Below are 20,353 nucleotides of genomic sequence, written 5' to 3' on the forward strand. Positions count from 1 at the left end.
CGTATTTTTCCCACAAAATTACATTTAACACCGTTTATTTCAGAAAATCAAAATAAATAATAAAAAAGAATATTTTCAGTGTTTAACTATTTCGTTATAGTTTTCATTACAATCAGAAATTGTAGATTTTTTTTTAAAGAAATCACATACTACAGTGTTAAACGAAAATATAGAACCAATCGTTTTGTGCCTAAACTAATTACCTTACGAAAAAACTAACTAGTACAGCATCAAGTATTTTTGTCGAAATAACTTCAAATTATGCAAAAAAATTATTAATAATGCGAGTGTGAAAACACAAGTTCGAAGGCTGACGTTATGCTACGAGCGTATGCGAGTTGCATACATACCCAGACACCTTAGAACTTTAAACGCTTTTGCACAAATGTACAAAAATCAAAATTGTTTTTTTTTGCAACATTTTAATTTAGAACACGTTGCTATGGGAAGCGTGTTTTAAAACAGTAAAAACAAGTTGCTAACGGAAACGTGTTTTAAAATAGTGTTTATAATCTAGGACCCATATATTAAAAAGAAGGCTTAAAATGTTACCAATATTTTTTTTAAATAGTACGACCCTACTTTGGGGATTTGTTGATAAAATGTTTTTTAAACAAATGTTTTCTTTTGAACAAATAATTAAAGTTGCGTTCCGGGTTCATTACGAGATTTTTCGACTAATTTTAATCGTCAAATTTTTACGAAAAAAAACCATCCACAGATATAGCCACCTAGACCAAGTTTCAAAAATCTTCGTAGTGCGTACAGAACGCGAATTTAAAAATTTATTTATAAAAAAATACTGTTTTAAAAACAATACTATTGCATTAAAAGTCAATTCTAGAGCACAATCTTTTATCAAAAAAAAAATTATTAACTCGAAAACTCAAAGAAATTTCGAAAAAAATATTCCTAATAATGATCACAATCTTAAACCAGTTGTTGATGTACTAATTAGTTTTTTCGTAAGGTACGTAGTTTAGACACAAAACCATCTGTTTTATACTTTTGCCTATCTCTGTATAAAAAAAATAAAATAGAGTATTTAACAACAAATACTGTTTTTGTGTGATTAGCACTTTCTGAGAGAGATTCAACGTTTAGAGGACTTGAAGTAAAAACAAAAACTAATGTTTATGAAAGATTCTAGATTTATAAAGATTATGCTGCAAAATATTTGTTTAAATTTTTCAAACTGTACTATTAGCTTTGATTTATTCCAGGTTTGTCGTTTAGACCCATTATTCTCTTATTTAATCTCGTACATCTGTCAGATCTAAATCGACATAGTTTGATCCTGAATATGCATCCACACACTTGCATTAGTCTGATTTGTATTCATCTAGACGTTCCAGCCCAGAACATAATGGTCTCTGTCATGGTGAAATAACATCGTAAAGCAAACCACTGACTGCTTCCATGCAAATTATTAACCGTTGTTGTTCAAAGCAAAATTATGTCCACTCGTAAATAATTAAATCCTCCTCCAGAAACTTGCTTCTCCCGGACGGAGTCCCCATCGACCGTCAACGCGCCCGCTTCATCGTGAAAATCTACCGAGCTGACGGTTTGCCAAAAATGAACTCTTCGTTGATGGCAAATGTGAAAAAAGCATTTACCGGCGAGTTGAGCGATCTCGTTGACCCGTACGTTCAAGTGTCCTTTGCCGGTCTGACGGTAGGTAGATAAACAGCCAAATGAGTCCAACCTGGAGCTTTGTCGGTGCTTTTTTCCAAGGGTAAAACAAGCGTGAAGAAGCACAGTTATGCACCCGTTTGGAACGAACAGCTCGTTTTCACAGAGATGTTTCCGCCGCTGTGTCAACGGATCAAGATCCAATTGCGGGATAACGACCCCGTTAAGCCCACCGTTATTGGGACACACTTCATCGACCTGAAGACCATCTCCAACGACGGAGAGAAGGGTGAGATTCAGGTATAAGACGTGAAGTAAATGCACCTAATTGCCGGATGTGGAAAGCTTGGTTGATGACAAAATTGTATCTAATTCCGACACTGATTCTTTAATCTGACAGTTAAGTGAAAAACATCGAGAGTTGGAGTTGCCGAAATATCGGCAAACTCTTAGCGTCATTATAAAGTTAGGCCACATTTCCCACCGAGTAAACATTGGTCGATATGTGAAACTTGGATGTATACTCCTATCTTTAGGGAGTGTTGGTATTAAATGTCAACAAAGTGTTTTCGCATTAGGTATTTTTAACATATTGATCAGTTGTCTCCAGAGGACATAATGATGTGTGATGGCTACTCTGAGTGAGAAGAATATTTGTTTTTAGCAAGAATTTTTGTTTTCTTCAATAAATAACCGAATAAATAATAACTTATATAACTGAATAACAAAGTAACCGTCCATTTAAAAAAAATCTCTCGTTCTTTACCAGTTTATTTAAATAATTACGTTTGCGCAAAAAACAGTAAAAAAGAGTTTACTGAATTATTTGCTTCACTCTATAAAGTATCACTTTTAGCCCTAATAACATAATCTACTATTATCTCTCATTCCTTTGTTTCCAAGGATTCATACATTTTTAAATTGCCTTATCGTTTTATGCTATCAAAAGTCGGAAATTGAGTCCGCGAGCAATAAAACTCATGACTGTTAGAAGCAGTGTTCGAATGTTGGAAAATTTTAGAAACAAGGCGATATCTTTAATATAACAGCAAAGCTTTTAACTACCGACTTCAAAGTTAACAAATGTTTAATTACGAAATTATGAGCAAAAATCCTATTATAGACTCAAGAAGTCGACACAAAAATAGCACTCTCTTTCGTCAGATGATTATTTTTACTGTCTTTATTACCACTTAGTATTTCCAAATCTCATAATATCTTATAGCAGATTCAATTTATTTCCAGATTTTAAACACAAACTATAGAAAAATATTTTGTTCTACATGCATCTAAAAATCAAATAGTCAAATAGAAATCAACGTTTGCCATGACATATATCTTTTTTTTTCTATCTATGTGAAGTTAACCCAATCTTTTTACATTTCTATGTTATAAATATTTAAGTATTAATTAAAAACATTCATATTAATAAAACTAAAGTGATTCAAATACTGTTAATTGAAATTTTATGCTTTCTATAGTAATTCTAACATACACAAGCAACCTTCAATGTTTCGAGCAACAAATTGTGAAAAAAAATCCAAAATTTTGTTGATTAGAATTTTTAACATTAACTTAGGGCCAGTTTCTGAAAACATATTCAACGGAGAGATAAATTTAAACCTCCAGTTAAAATACAGTAACGCCAATCAATCAAATTTTACTGAAATTTATTTTAATACTTATTTATTAATACCAAATATCGGGCCTTATTGAATTATTTCTATAGAATTAGCGATATTTTGTCACGAATTTATTGCACAAAGCAACATTAAAAAATCGTGTCAAAAGATAAGAAATCATAATTTTTGTAGCGACTTAATGTTAAGAGTCTGTTTCACAATCGAATTTAAAGCAGGATTAAATTAAATGTTGTTTATAATGTGCTGATTACTATAGATTTCTTAACAAAACTTTCACATTATGAATCCACTTTAAGTCCCTTTATTTCGATTAGAAAATTAAGCCTATATAATTAGTTCATATTAATTATAACAAATGATTGAAAAATTTTGAATAAATTCAAGTATTGAGAAAATATTTAAGTATTTAAAATAGCAAATGCGCTGAATTCCCTGTGACTATTAGTTTTCAAGATACAAAAAATATACTTTTAGCAGGCTTACTTTTTATTAAGTACACACCAGAGTTATAAAAAAGCAATAAAAATAGCCCCCTAGAAAATATCCCGGCGCATCCACCATTTTTGAAATACTTGAAATAATAACAATAATTTACGGCTTCTGTGTATTTTTTCATACAAAAGTAAATAACTGTTTTAAAACTACCTTTGCCTTTGTGGACATCGGCATATAAACGAGTAAAAAATATCTCGGCGCATTCACCATTTTTTGAAACAAAACAAGTATTTGATTTAATAGAAATAATTTATTGTTTTTGTGTATTTTTTTTTATACAAAAGTTTTTAACTGTTTATTAGCAAAATAACAGCTTTTACCTTAGTTGACATCGGCGTATAAACAAGCAATAAAGCTGTGGTAAAAAATCCACCATTTTTGAGACAACAAGTAAGTCAGCTTAGAATGAATTTATTGCATCTGTGTATTTTTTTATACAAAAGCTATTAATTGTTTATTAGACTAATAAATAACTGTTTAAAAATTTACCTTTGCATTTGTTGACATCGGCGTATTAAACCTTTTTTTTAGTTTTTAATGTTATAATATTGGATATTTTCAGACAAAGTAATATGATAACTTGAATCTTTAGTGTTACTTTTTAATGTTTAATGTTATGTGTAATTATTAATTTTTAAGCAATAGTAAAACTATACTTTGTCTCTGCACAGACATTATTAATTTTTTATGATATTTGTAAATAATTTATTTTCCCCATTTTTTTCAAACTTTCGGTTGGTAATGATATCGGAAACGAGTTTTTATCGATAAGTCGGACTTTTCCGGTTTATTTGACAACAATCAACAATTCATAGGAATATTTTAAGTACGGTTAAATTAAATCACGTGTATTTTGGTCGGTGGCATCACAAAATACAAATGACACAATTTTTACGCCTTGTTTGAAAAGATCCGCCTGAAAACTGGAGATTTGTCTGAGAGACCAAGCTGAAATGGATACTACTTTGCAGTGTGTTTATAAATCAAGTTTTAAGTAGTATTGTAAACTAATTTTTTAATAAACACTATGATAAATATTCGCAAAGGAATATGTATTAAGTTTAAGAACGATCGTTGTAATCTGAAAACCAAGTTTCAAGGATTTTGAATTTAATTTCAGCTTCGCAATATCTTAAAGACTTAATAACTTTGTTAAAATATTTTCTTCTACCAAAATTGGAAAAAACTGCAAGCAAAGATAACAGTAGAATCGGTTTTAAATTTTAAATTGTCAGGAAATTAAGAAAAATTCTGTAACTTTTTTTTTAATTTGCTCAGTGAGTAATATCCGAATGGGATATCCGTCCGCAAATCACAAAAATTCAATTTCCCTAAATTTTTAACGTATTATAACGCAAAAATTATAACACTAATGATAAAAAATAAAAAACTATTGGAATATAATAAGATAAGCTGATTCTCTACCAAATGGGAAAAGTCATTCTGGATCATAATTTCCACTTCAGAATACAGACATATTTAGGCTAAAAACAACTATGGCTTGCACATGTAAGTTTTCCTGATTCTACGTTAGGTATTGATTCCACATGAAGTTTTTTTTAGAATTTTTTGATTATTTCTTGCATTTGCTTTTTTATTTTCTACCTGTTTGAATAATCTACATAAGCATTCCCTATCAAATGGCGAAAACCCGGAGTCGCTCTGGGGTGTAGTTTTGTAACAAAGCACAGACACATTAATTAGACTTTTACATAACTCAAAAATTCTGGTTTGTGGTAACAACTACATTTTACCAAAGTTCCTACCTAAAATTTTAATTTTAATTTCGAGCTCAATATTTTTCATCACGCTTGGATATAATAATATAATAAATTATTTCTAAAAGTTTTCCTCTTCTGGCGCAATATAATCAGAAATAAACGTGAAAACAAATTCAATTTGTCGTGCAAAATATAAACAAGAATGTGGACGACGTACTCAGATTTTAAATTAGCATTACTACATTTTTTTCGTACATTTGTAACGACTTATATTTCATGAATTTTTAAATTGACTTCTGCCCGACATTAAACTCCGTAATGAAGTCTTGATTTCAAATCGATTCCTGCTCATAATAGAGTTCGTTATTTTTCTCTTGCCCTGAAGTGAACATAGATCTGGGTTTGAAAGTTGTCTTAATTAAACGACACACAAAAGCCTGAATTGACAATGTCGCCTACATGCACAACCACTTTACAAAACATGTTTATCGCGTGTTGTCCCCAAACACGAGAAGAATTGATAAGGACGTTTCAGGTCAGGAAGGTGTCTGGCATTGTTGGTACGATTGAATATCACTTTAATTGGGTAAATTTGAGTTTAATTAGGGCGAGATAATGCTGGGTGAAAATTATGGGTTACGAGGTGTCAGAATTAGACAGTGTCAGAGTTAGGTGCATTTACATTAGTCCTAGGATGCACAAATATAACGTTACTAGAATGCACAACATGTACTAACTCCAGCAAATTATTATTATGTGTAATGTGAGCGGTAATAATTCATGACAGATTGTATCAGGAATTATTATATATTTGTTGGTGTGATTTCAGTTGTTGAAACAGATCGTATCATATCCTTTGTGACAATTGTGATTTCCTATTTCGGTCACAAATGTAAGTTGTATCGATCCGAAATTCCCTGTTCTAATCTACATTCCATTAAGTCTAGTTTTGTGTGATAACGAATCTATTAATTTTGCAATTCGTAACTAGCCCACAACGAATTCATTAAAGCACACTTGCAGATAACCAAGAGTTCGCACAAAAATTACGTTGATGTAAAACATTCTTCATAGTTACTTCTAGAATAGAAGAGTTAAATTTGTGTTTCTCGTTCTCATTTTAAATTCTCAGTGAGTTTTATTGGGTTAGAATCTACACTAACAGAAGTGCATGATAATTCAAAAACACAAAGGAAGCTTTCGCTGAACTTTTGCTTCATAAAATAAGTCATTTAAAAGTTTGTATAATTGACGAGTATAATTATAAATAAAAAATGTAAATGCCGTAGGGACGTTTTAGAACCGAAGTTAACTTTTTCGTATTTCTTAAGTAGTTTTTTGGATAAAAGGTTTTATTTCTTCAAGCGATAATAAAAATTGTAAATGTCCCTAACACGAGATTCAGAACAACATATAATTGACTGACAGTGCAAAAAAATATTTTCCTTTAAATTATACAAACTCGCACCAGTTTATTTAAAAAATACCAATTTATTTTAATAAGTCCTCATGGCTCCGAAATAAATAGATGTGTCTCTTCTTTTATTTCTTAAGGCTTTATTACTAACGTTGGTGATTTCCGTTGAGGCTTTTTTCATTTTTCTTTTAAATTATCTAACTTAAAGTTTGACGATTTCAATATTACTCCTTCAAAAACATACAAAAAAGTTTGAGTTAAAGTTAAAAGTTTCGATCAATCAATTTTCAATTAAAAGGCTTTGTGAACAATGGAAATTTGAAACAACAAACATCTTCATCGACCAACAATTTTAATTTGAATTGCCAGTTTACTGAAAAAACTTTCGATTTAATCAGATTGATTTAAATATTTGAAGTGTTGGTATGTAACTAGGTTTAAAGGATTTGTAGTTTAAATTGAATGAATTAAATTTGTGTGGCGCGTCTTGAACTGTCGTAAATGCATTTGTAAAGCGACAAGTTGCCAAGTTTACAAATGGAACAGAGAATTTCCTTTCAATGATCTATTCACTTGAAACCATTTTAGGAGATACTCAGCCTTTCAAAAAAATGTTTTTAATTACAGAAAAACTATGTTATTTATTGCATTTTTTGATCATTCGATTTATTTTATTGAAGATTCTATAAGCTTTCCCGATAGCCAAGTTTATTCGTTTTCTAAACATTTGAAAAAAGAAAGAAAAATAAATCAATTTTTTCAAACAAAATGCCTCAATTTTGAATTTTCTAATTAATGGAAAAAAATTTAATTCTGCATCAATTTGTATTAAGGTTCCCTTTACCGATGCTTAAAAGGTTTCAAGTTATTTTGTTAACATTAAAAAATCCATTAACAGTTTCTTTGCCATGGAAACCGAAAAAAATATTCGAAATCAAAGTTTTGCAAACCAAAATTTTATGAATTTATTTGGTATTTACGAAAAATTTAACAATATTTCCAACAGAATTTGTTGTTTCTTCAATGGGAATAAATAATAAATAAAAAAATGTGGTTTTGTATGATTTTCCCAAAATGCCAAAAATAATCAAAGTAATTTGAAAACTATTAAATTTAGGTGTAAAAAAAATGTGATGTTGTATTTGAAATAATTTCGTTATGAGTAACTAAAATTCTCCAAACGTAAAATTTCGAATTTGTTAACATTCTTTTCAAAATTTAAAAACGCCACAATAAAGTCCTAAGCTTTCTTCTCTCTCAATTGTCCAAATACAAGTACAAATTCCCATTCTTTTTTAAGTGTAAATATTTCGAAAAAAAATACTTGTGTATTGTAAAAGCTGATAAAAACTGTCTTAAAATAATTCAAATTTGTAAGACATAATAAAAAAAGCTTAAAATAACAAAAATTGAAACGGACTACCGGCAAAATCGGAAGTTCTACCGTTGTAAAATATTTTTATTGAACAAGACCTGATAGATTATGGCTATGTATTAATACATTGCTTAGAATTTAGAGGATCAATAGATACTACCAAAATACCAGTGTACTGCTACCACTGTTATTCTTATTTTTCTTTTTTGTTAGGAATCAATAATAATTATTTAATAGTAAAAAAACAACCATTATATCTAAAGTAGTATGTTATTTCACAAAATGGAAAAAAAATCCCGAGGCACATGCTACAATAAACAATTCTTGTGGTATTTGGCCAGTGATTTCTTTCTCGATTTTGTGTATAATAATTATAATTCTGAAAGGAAAAAAATTCCGAATATAGTAATTTCCTAAAGAGCTTAATTTTTTTGTTGTTGCATTCCAATTTATTTTTAACCAAACGATACAGAAATGTGCATATGAACAACAAGAAAAAACAAAAGATATTTATTAAAAATTTGAACTAAAAACGTCATCTGATAGGATCTGCTGAACTATTATTGTCTGTTGTCTCCTTTCAAGAAGAAAAAACGGGGAAAATTAGTTTTCATTAGTACATTTTTCGTTTTTGATTTTTTTTATTCACTTTCCTTTAGGTGATAAAAATATCAGAAAATAACGATGCCAAAAATTCTTCTAGGACATTGCTCACAACATTATTAAAGAAATAATATTTTGTCAAAACTGTAACTATCAACTGCTAAATGCCCTACAAGGTTATTCACATAATACTCCGATCGATCAAGTAAAAATGCAACACAAAGTACATGTTATTAGGTATAAACATAATTAAATTCCTGGTATGTCATAATTAAAGTTCGGACTTTTTACCACAAAAATTACGGAAATAAGCGGTAAAATTAACTTAAAATTTAAACAAAATATGCAGAAAAATCGCTCAAAAACTGAACAAAATACCTAAAAACATATAATTAAAACTGTTTTTAAGAAAACGTCAGCGATATTCAAAACAAAATGTATTTATCAAATGTTTAACAAAAAGAAAATTTTAGGAAAGAAACTAATTATCAATTAGTTTTTAAAAATCCTTCTTAGTTTTTAAGTTAGAAATTATTTTTTAATGGCACCTTATACGGCAATTTTTAGGGTAAAAGATTATGCTCTAAAATGATTTCTAAAGCAATATTATTGCCGGTAATTTTTCTTAATTAAAAATTATTAAAGTTGCGTTCTGAGCTCATTACTAAGATTTTCCGAACTTGGCCGAACTTAGCTTCATTGGTTCGACAAATTATATTTTTTTTGTAACTGTTAAATAATACTAAAGGTAAAAAACATGAAAATTACCAATATTAGTATAAAAATATCAAAACAAAAGTTTTTTAACATAAAATCGCCAAATTAGCAAACAAGCATTAAAAAATTTGTTTGTTTGAAACTGAAAATAACGGATTAGCAAAATACTAGCAATGCGAATTCTAATCTAATATCTACTTGAATTTATGAGATGATTTTCAAATTTAGTTAAAGTTGCATTTTTACCTGACCAAGCTCGGTGTCTTCGTGAATAACCCTGTATAAAAGTCGAACTTAAAAACTTTTTTCACAGAATGTATACCTAAATTTGTTTGTTCCCTTTTCAGTGTTTCTTTATTAAATAAAAGACAATTTGTCATATTTATGGTAAAAATAGAAGAAAAGGCATTTAAAAATCAAATCTTCATTTTACAATAATAATTAATGACGAATGGCTCAAATTTTATATATACAAGAAATACAGTAAAAGCGATTTCAAACGTCTTTTTCAAACGTTTAAGCCCTTTGAGCTATAAACTCAGTTCATAAAATATTTAGTAAAAATTTGGTAAAAAATTACATTAAGTCCTACTTTTCTGAGTGTTTAAAATCGTCTACAGCCAGAAACAATTATTCCTGGAAGTTGCTTTTGGAAAAAAGCAAAATGTTTTTAATCCGTAAAACTAAAAAAGATTTTCCTTCAGTTTCCTAAAATTTTATAATGTTTTTTTCCATGCATTAAATTAGAATAAAAATAATTTCAATTATTTCAAGCTTTAAAAATAGGTTTAAAATAGTACATTCAATAATGTCACACGGTCTCAGAAAATTATATTCTTAGAATTAAGAATTTCTTTTAGAAAAACGCCCAGTATTTATTTTCCCTTCCCTCATTTCTCTTTTAAAAAACACGATTTTTTTTACAAATATTTACGAATGAATTGCTATTAAAATTCGAATGACAGCCTTCAAAATAATATGTGTTGATTTGACTCATCTATAACTTATTACACTCTTGGTTGCATTTTTACCTGACCTTGCTCGGTGTCTTTGTGAATAATCCTGTATAAAAGTCGAACTTAAAAACTTTTTCCACAGAATGAACATCTAGAGTTGTTTGTTCCCTGTTCAATGTTTCTTTGTTAAATGAAAAACAATTTGTCATTTAAGCGCATTTAAGAATCAATTCTTCATTTTACAATAATAATTAATGACGAATGGCTCAAACTTACAAGAAATAGAGTAAGAGAGATATTTATAATTGTGAGAAACCAAATCCTTCTGGAAAATGTTCATCAATTCACATCCCAATCCCCAGCAAACTCAGCCTTCAATTAAAATTTCTCTGATTAACTCGGACTTACCTTAATGGTAATATAAATTAACAAGCGCGCATCCGTATCAGGAATTTCAATTAATTACAGCAGTCACTTGTGTACTCCACCATCAGCATAAACAAGATTTACTCCCTTACATCCATTACAATATCCAACCACAAACCCTAACTTTTTAATTACCACTTCGCGTTGCAAGCGTAAATAATAATTAGCCCCAAGTCCTGAATTTCTAACACGTTGTGCATCCTAGATGTGCTTACTCCATCGGTAATTCGGGCGATTTCCAGGCTTCCTGCCCACATTCGGCCCTTCCTTCATCCACCTTTACGGCTCCACGAGGGATTACAGCCTCATAGACGAGCATTCGAGCCTTAATACGGGCCTGGGCGAAGGCGTCTCCTACAGGGCCCGTCTCCTGGTGGCAATCAGGACCGAAATCACCGACAGCATCGATCTTGCACCTTCAGCAGTGGAAATCGAGCCGACAATTCCAGTGAATGAAGCCTCGTATGCGAAAAATGAGGAGTTCTTTTTGTTTGCGACCATTTTGGACGCCTCCATGATTGATAAGAAGCTGGGTGATAAGCCGGTTTATTTCGAAATTAGTATCGGAAATGCAGGGAATGCGATTGATGGGCATAACGAGTCAACGAGGGAACATTACGACTCGGACAGCGACGAATTGGGTGAGTTTTTCGTTGCAGGATTAAAGTGTGGTAAATAAATTAATTTCGGAGTTGAAACGGGTGCTCTCAAGGGGGCGAAGCCAAGGCGAGACAAACAGCTTCAATAAATTAAAGTGGGAGCTAATAATAATTTATGATTTTCTTGGGTTGTTGGCCAAGTGCTTTGTTCATGGTGTATTTAGTTCGATACTTATTTCAGGCCACATTGTTCTACACTAACAAACTTGGAAAATATTTGCAAACTAGTTTTAGTTCTCGTGGTGCTTTCACGGTTTATGCAATATTTTTACTTTGTGAGTTGCGAGTATGTGGTTCAAAGGAGCACTCACTCATTTACATTTTTACCGGATTTTTTAGTGTTCTATTTTGCAGTATGACGGTGGTATTTTTGCTTCAATATTAAATTCCAAATTGCATTCTAGGATTAAAAACTGAAAATCGGACGGCAAGGGAAAGCTACAAAATATTCATACACAAAAGTTTTATAAATTCAGGATAATGCTTAATTTAAATTTAAAAAATAACAGATTGTAAGAATCAAAGAATCAAAATGTTACTTCTTTATGAAGTATTGATGAGTCTCTTTTCTTTTTTAGTACTTTTAAAAATCTTCTACAAACAGGTAAACAAAAATTTGGAAGGAAACTATTTTTTGTTTGTGAAGGATTTTGTTTAAAAATTGTAAAAAATTAATAACATTCTGTTTCATTATACGATTGTCTAAATAGAATCTGTTTTTTTTTAAATTTCAGCAAAACAAATTTTAATTTGGTGTATTAATTTTCTTTAAAAAGTTATAAGAACTTCTTTAAAAAAAATGTTTCTCTTGTATTTTAAGTTTCTCGTTAAAAACAGATTTTTTTACAAATATTAAAGACTGAAATTCTGCTAAAACTCCTCACGTCTTACATTTTTTTCTTACAGTAATTTCAACAACATTTCTAGCAAATTATACACTTCAAGACAATGTGTACTGATTTGACTCAACTCATTTTCAAACTATTGAAAGAGTTCTAGTTTGCCATGCAAATCGAGACAATCTACATACTTATTTAAGAGCGAAGAGTTCAAAGTTATTCTTGTTTTTGTAGAAAATTAAAATCTAAAAATGTTCCACAACAAAATTAAAAGTTTCTCATTTTTGTGGTATTTTAATGCTTAAAACTCAACTCTAGAGCTAGTTCAAAATAACTGAATTTTTTATTTTAATACTTTCTGCAGAAAGAAACGCCAATGTTTATCAAAATTTTTGCACAAATTAATCCGAAAAAAAAGGGCTTCTAATCAAGTATTTGAGATAAACTTTGTTTTTTTTTTCATAAAAATAAACGAATTATATCAAAAGTGACAACAATTGGCCATTTTCGTGTAAGGGTATTAACACGTTTTTCATTCAAATTTCATAGAAAATAATCCGAAAATTTTGGTTGAAAATGATGACTGATGACATATTTTATTTTTACAAGCAATTGTCACATTTTCTAGATAGATAAATCAATTATTTTGTAAAATTTCGTCAAAAGTACCCAAAAAATTATGAATTTGGGTCGAAGTTTATTTATGCCCTCTACAAATGTTCAAGCACTTTGAGCTATAAATTCAGTTCATAAAACCAATTGGTAAAAATTTGATAAAAATTACATTATGTTCTACTTTATTGAGCGTTTTAAAATGTTGTACAGCCAGAAACGATTATTTTTGAAAGTTGGAAAAAAGCAAAATTTTTTCAGTCCGTAACATTGAAAAAGATTTTCCTTCAGTTTTCTAAGGTTTTAAGTGTTTTTTTTTCGTACATTAAATTAGAATAAAAATAATTTCAATGATTTCAAGCTTAAAAAAAGGTTATTAAATATATAGTAAATTTAATACTCTGTCACACGATCTAAGAGAATTATATTTTAAAAAAACGTTCCCAAAACTAAGAATTTTTTTAGAAACACACCAAATGTTTATTTTCTCTTCTCTTATTTCTCTTAAAAAAAACAATTTTTTTACAAAAACTGAATATCTATTAGAACTTCTTTCATATGACATCCTGTTTTGTTACAATAGTATCATCATTTCTAAGAAATTACACTTTTAGACAAAGTGTTCGTGCCATGACATCGTGCCTGATGATGATTTAATTAAAATCGAAACGTCGCTAAAAATATAAAGCTTATTTACATCCCTGCCCTAAATAACCAACAAGAATTTCCTTCTTTAAGTGGTTATGTGGTTGATATGTCGCACCTACAACTTCTCAAAATCTTGTTTCTTACTTTTGCGTTTTGCAAAAACTTTTTTTTTGTTTCCTATAAATAAAATTAAAACAGTTTTTACATTAGTTTTCTAAACCTTTACGGTGAAGTTATTCTTTTTGAGAAATTATAAGCACATTTTTTAAAAACTTAGGTCAAAAACTACATTAGATTTTTTGTCTTTTAAGACATTTCAGTAAACAATTGTTTGGCAATACTTTGCCAAATTAACCAGAAAGTTACTAATGTAGTTCGAAAACGGACCGATTTCTGCTTTTTTGAGCTTTTATTCAATATTTGAAAAAAACTTCGATTTTTTCTTCAATTTTTAAAAATAACTAACTAACTCATAAATAACTAAAGTCCAAAAGGCAATATTTGTGCATTTTTTCCTTACATGTAAGCACCTATTTCATTTAGGGAAGCAATTATTTGGCAAAATTTATTTGAGTCTTTTGCTAGAAATTTGCCACAGTTCGCAGATATTCGATTATCTTATACAATTTTGTCAAAAACGTAACCAAAAAAAAACCCACAAAATTGGGTCTAAAACATTGTTCCTTTTGTCTTATTCAAGCGTTTCTTATAAAAGTTTATACAACATTTAAATTATTCTAATCAATAAAACCGAATTTTTTCCATCTTTCCTATATTTTAATCAAGCTTTAAAAATAGTTAAGTAAACTGTAAATTATTAATCTGTCACACAGGTTCCCTAAATTGCAATTTTTTATAAATAAATAAAATCCCCGTCCGTATTCCATTATACAGTATTTACACGGTCGTAATTATTAAATTTTTCGCAACGTTTGTCCTTTTTGTCGTCAAGCTTCCATATTGTTCAAATTATTGACAAACCAAACAAAGATTCGTTAACAAAGCCAAGAGAGCGTCCTTTGTAAGAATGCATGTAAAATTTCATCTCATTCCAGTGCGACGAGACGAAATAATGTAAGCTTGGAGCAAAGTTTCAATGTTTCTCGACAGCATCTAACTTAATATAAAGATAATAAAACTCGAAACAAACTCAATTCCTTAGCATAAACACCCTAATGATTCCAAAAATTCAGAGGCCGTCTCCACGGACAGCGGCTCCTGGCAGAGCACCACAACACCAACCAAACCCATGACCCACGACAAAATCTACTATTTCCTCCCCTACTGGGACAACAAGCCTTGCATGCACATACGCTCAGTCTGGCCCGACTACAGGAGACGTATGTACAACTCGAACATAATTTCGAAAATTTCCGAAAAACTGGTAAGATTTTTGGACCAATTTTCCGCAAACATTTTGCATGTTTTAATAAATAGGAAGACGGTCTTTCGGAAGTGAATTCGTTAATGGACTCTGACGATCCTGAGATAGAAACGCGCCTCAAACAGGTGCTGGAGGATTTGTCAATAGGCTGTGCTAAATACGTAACGATATCGCAAGCGTCAATGACGGGCCCTGGGACCGGCAAAACAAAGTTGGACAAAGAGCATTTGAAACTTTGTCAAAGGGAGATTGTAAGTGCTTGCAGGATGAAAAATTCAACTGCAAAGCGCTGTTTCAGGAACATATAGGGAGTGCTGCACGGAATTTGAGAGCTTTAGTTACGAAAAGCTCGTTCAGGGAACGGTACAAAACGGCGCAGACTTACTTGACCAAATTGAAATTTCTAACGGAAGATGTAAGAACCAAAAACAAAGATATTCTTATTTATGCGGCAATATTTGAACATCAAAAGAGCTGTAAAGTGATGCTAACTTGAATCTACAGTGAGTTGGGGGTGATACTCATAAAAGTAGAACATACTTATAATTTTTTTGAAATCACAGTTTCTTCTGCAGATGAAAAAATTATATCTATTTTTAAAGAAAAAATGTAATTATTGCAAAACTGTGTGTGTTAGATAATAGTAATTATAAATACGAAAGCGAAAACAAAAGTTTAAAGTTCGAGGGCTGTCGTTATGCAACGAGCGTATGTGAGTGTATGAGTGCTATTTAATTTTTTTCTTGGAAAATTTTAACTTAAAACACGTTGCCATGGGAAACGTGTTTTAAAATAGTGTTTATAATCTAGAATTCAGATATTAAAAGGCTTAAAATGTTATCAACAAAAAAATTCTCATCAGTTTAGATGCAATACGTGTTATGATTTACATAAGCACCATTTCGAGGTTCAAATATTGTCGCATATGTGCATGAACACGAATAGTCCTGTATAACTAATATGATGTGCTTTATTTGTTGTTTATCAGAGTTCTAAATCTGCATCCGAGAGCAAAAATGCTTAATTTCAGAAATATTTTTTGGAATTCTTTGTAGAATGTACTTTAAACTATTAATTAATGCATTAATTTGTTCTGAAAGAAACGGGCTGTTGTTGCTCTCAGGTACAGAAATATGATAGCAAAAAATAAAAACTCTCCGTGTGCTTTTATTTCCTCCCACATACATATGTGTGCCTCTAATTACACATTCCTTTTTATGACGTCCAGAGTAATCCCTCTAATTATTACCGTTTGACATGTTTGCTTTTTGCTAGACTAGACAACAGATTTAAAAAATCTGATCTTTTGATTTAAAAAAATATACTCATTCCGTGTGCTTTTTAAACAAAACAAAATCATTTGCGTTGCTAGTTTACACAAATGTGCCTTGCTTTATCGTTGATATCTTTTCCATTATTTACTTGTGTAAAATTTTTTAGTTGTCGAAAACCAAAAACCAAGATTTAACTATTCAATAATAAAAAAATTAAATTAAGATAATTAAGCTACGGATGTTCCTTTAGGTCAAAATAAGAACAAAAGTTGCTATGGACCTATTACCGGAAATATTTGTGAGAGAACTTTCCGAAGAAACCTTTTTTTTTCATTTATGTCAGTAACCGGAGAACATAAAAATACAACAGTTTACACTTGGCGTAATAATATGCCGTTGAATCAAAGTATCAAATGTAAAATTCTAAAATTTTTGTGACAGATTCAGATTTATTGTTTAAAATTTTTTAAAAATGTCTAATTTGTTATTTTGAGAAATACGAGTTCTAAACTCCTTCATGAAGCATTTTTGGAGATAAGAACTTTATTTCTGATTTTCACCTTTCAACGTTTTTTCCAAGTGTTATTTTTTTAATTTTCATCTTTATGAAAAATTTAAGATACCAATAAAAAATAAAGAAATCAGTACATGTATGATTTATTAAGTTGTATTCACCATAAAACAAAACGTATAGAAACAAACCCCCTACATCACTCAAAATTATACAGGGTGAGTCACAAGTAGGTTATTTCTGAATTTGTATACATATGCAACTATTAATACCAATTGCAGCTCACCAGATCGGTTATCATTAAAAAAATTATATAGGGTGTATCAGAAATACGTGTGCTAATTTAAACACGTAATAAAACTTATCAAATACAACAACTTTTCTATATAACATTTTGCAAAATTCTCAGTTATAATTTTTAGTGTTTTCCTCCTTTCTTTTCTGCAAAGGAACCAGTCAGTATTTAAAAATTAGTTTGTATTTATAGCAACAATTTTCATTATTGTTTTAAATTGTTTAAATTGTCCGTTTCTATCACAACAAAAATAGTTCGGTTCTTTTATTTTAGTATCCATAGGCGGGTACACGTTTTAGTATGTTATCTTTTTCCAAATTTTAAGTAAATTGCGAATTTTTTATTGAAAAATTACAAATAGAAACGATGTTTTATTTGTTGATCTGGGTAGTATCAAGTTTGTCTTTACAGTTTTGCTAAAATTTCATTCTAGATTATTATTATTTAAAAGATAAAAAACCAGTTTGCATTCAGTAATTAATGTTTATAAAAATAAAACGAAGTATTCAAGTAGTAAGTGCAATTAGTATTTTTGGTTGCGTCTTAGCACATGTCAGAAGTAACCCACTCTATTGACTCACTCTGTATTCAGGTATAACGATTGTTTCATAAATAAGCTACAATACAATCTTTTGTTTTCTTTTAATGAAAATCCTTATATTTATTGCATTTTTGGATGTAACTTTTAGTAGTGATGATTTTAAGCTAAGCTTTATCTATTCGTTAGTTTTGTTTAATTTTTTAAATAATTTTATTTTTTTGGCTCAAAAAACTCTATAAACAAAAAAAATTGGGTAGGTATTCCATTTAATTTTGTTTAGGTTACTGAACTTTAACAAACTACTTAGGTTTTTACGTTCTTAATTTAAAGCTTTAAAGCTTCCAGCTTTAAGTTTAAATTTTGCTCTTTAAAGTGGTGTAATACTTATTTATAGTTATTTTTCCAGAACACCACCCTCTACAAACTTTAGTAGTTCCTACTTTCATCTCCACCTATTAGGTGTCACTTAGTCCATTTTTTCACAATAATTCTCTTCGTATTTCTCTAAATTTCTTGAATTAAAAAAACTTATAAACCCCCCCTTGTTTACAACCCTTGCTGAAAATTTTCCAGCCACAACACGCCCTTCCGGACGTATTCCTCTGGATTATCAGTGGCGGTAAACGTCAAGCTTATCAACGCATCTCCGTTCGCGACATTATTTATTCAATCGTGGACGAAGAGAGCGGTAGAGATTGCGGAAAAGTCCAGACCATGTTCCTCAAAGTGAGTATTTCACTAAACGAATACTTTCCTTATTAGCAAACTAACTTCTTGACTTGTGTTAAATTAAATTCGTTTCCGATTACAAACATTCAAGAATTGACATTTCCAGCTGCCTGGAAAACGCAGCACCGGCCCCAGCGGCTGGTCAATCCCCGCCAAACTCCAGATCTATCTCTGGCTAGGAATGCTCAAACACAAAAAGAACTTTATTAATGGCATTCCCAAAGGCTACGAAACGACACACGAAATTAGAAACGTCGAACGGCCGCGTGCCCTCCCCCCTTCCATCATCCATTACGTCGAAAAACACGTAATTTAACACTGAAACGAAATATAGGGTGTCACAGCGATGTGAAAAAGTCCATTATTGACCTTTAAATATTAGAAAATTAATCTTTTTTTACGAAAGGCGTACATAGTAATCCTTTGACTCATTTAATTACACTACCCAACAAATTTGAAATTTTTCTGTGTCCTCTAAGTGAAACATAACTAGTGTGTTATGCCATGAGCTGTCGCCAGAAGCTAAAAGTTTTGTAATTTCTTCTATGCACAAGTATCATTGTTTTTTTTTTGTCATGCGAATATATATCATTTCAAATACGAAGCCAGTTTAATCTTATCACGTCACGTTTGTAAATAATATCAACAGAAATTTTAAAGATTTTATCCACAGCCATAATATTGCTACTACGAGACCTATAATAATACTAATAAAACCTATAGGTCTTATGAAAACACCATAAGACAACTAACGAAATTAGACTGCATTTCTTACATTTATATATTAATATATTTATATATATTACGTATTATATTATATTATATATTTATACATTTATATATTTATATATTTATATTAAATGAGAAAATATGGTTAATTTCTTCTTTATTCGACGTCGAGAACAGATTTACTGTAAACGAAGCAGTATTTCTATTTTAAAAATTAATTTGCCAAACTTCAACAAAACGTCAAATGAAAATTTTGAAAAATAATTTGAAAATATATACCGGTCTTACATGTGTTTTATCCACTTAATTAAACGCTCGACCTTCGTTCGTTAAAACACATTGTGAGATCGTTATACAATAAATAATTACGTGTTATTTCACATGTGGATTATCAAAAATCTCGACAAATATTGAAAAAATCAAACATCAAAAATTAAAGCAAATGGCAGTTTTACACTGTTAACAACACGAGACGCTGTAAAAGCATATAAAAGTCCATAAAACTTTGCTAAAACAGCATTTAAAAAAAATATTATTTATAGTTTAGTGACCACTAAAACTGTTAAAAATTCAAAATTTTAAATTTTCATTACGTAAAATAAATCAAAAAATTCAATAAAATAAACCAATTTGCTTTACGATATTTATTAAGTTATGAATTTTTATAAATAACCCGGCGCATCCACCATTTTTGACGTTAAATTAAGCTTTTTAACAAATTCTCGAGTAAGGTAATTTTAGAAAAAAGCTGAGGTAATACGTAAAATGAGTCGCAGAATTCAATGGAATTAATCATTTTGCTCTACGTCGTTCAGTTTTTAAGTTATGAATTTGTATATAAAATGGTTTTTTATTTAACGAATTTCAGGGTATATAAGAGGCTTATTTTACGAGTAGAAAATTAAACCACAAGTGGTTTATCATCTACTAGGTGAAATAAATGAATCGATTTACACAAAAACGAGTTAAATACATCATTTTATTCTTCAAATTAGACTCGCAGCAAGGCTGAAAATTCCTTTAAATCTGTTAAAAATAATCTGATGTTTTGTATTGAGAAATGCCAAACAATTGTCAAGACTATCTTACACAGGAGAAAAACCGGAAATTTTGCCAGTGTTGACAAATAAATAACTATTAATTA

At 30.0% G+C, this 20,353-nt stretch overlaps 1 protein-coding gene across 2 annotated transcripts in view; it reads left to right on the forward strand.

The window, feature by feature from the left end:
- The window catches only part of LOC657013 (otoferlin), a 74,945-nt gene that overhangs the window by 41,646 nt on the left and 12,946 nt on the right, over positions 1-20,353 (forward strand). For both annotated transcript variants that reach the window (XM_015978579.2, XM_008200880.3), the window contains exons 9-16: positions 1,491-1,677; positions 1,738-1,924; positions 11,231-11,629; positions 14,940-15,130; positions 15,184-15,381; positions 15,429-15,545; positions 18,325-18,477; positions 18,587-18,787. In XM_015978579.2, coding sequence (XP_015834065.2) covers positions 1,491-1,677; positions 1,738-1,924; positions 11,231-11,629; positions 14,940-15,130; positions 15,184-15,381; positions 15,429-15,545; positions 18,325-18,477; positions 18,587-18,787 — 1,633 coding nt within the window. The remainder of the gene's footprint in view (positions 1-1,490; positions 1,678-1,737; positions 1,925-11,230; positions 11,630-14,939; positions 15,131-15,183; positions 15,382-15,428; positions 15,546-18,324; positions 18,478-18,586; positions 18,788-20,353) is intronic.

Source organism: Tribolium castaneum, chromosome 1, assembly GCF_031307605.1.
Source record: "Tribolium castaneum strain GA2 chromosome 1, icTriCast1.1, whole genome shotgun sequence".
Classification (NCBI taxonomy): Eukaryota; Metazoa; Arthropoda; class Insecta; order Coleoptera; family Tenebrionidae; genus Tribolium; species Tribolium castaneum.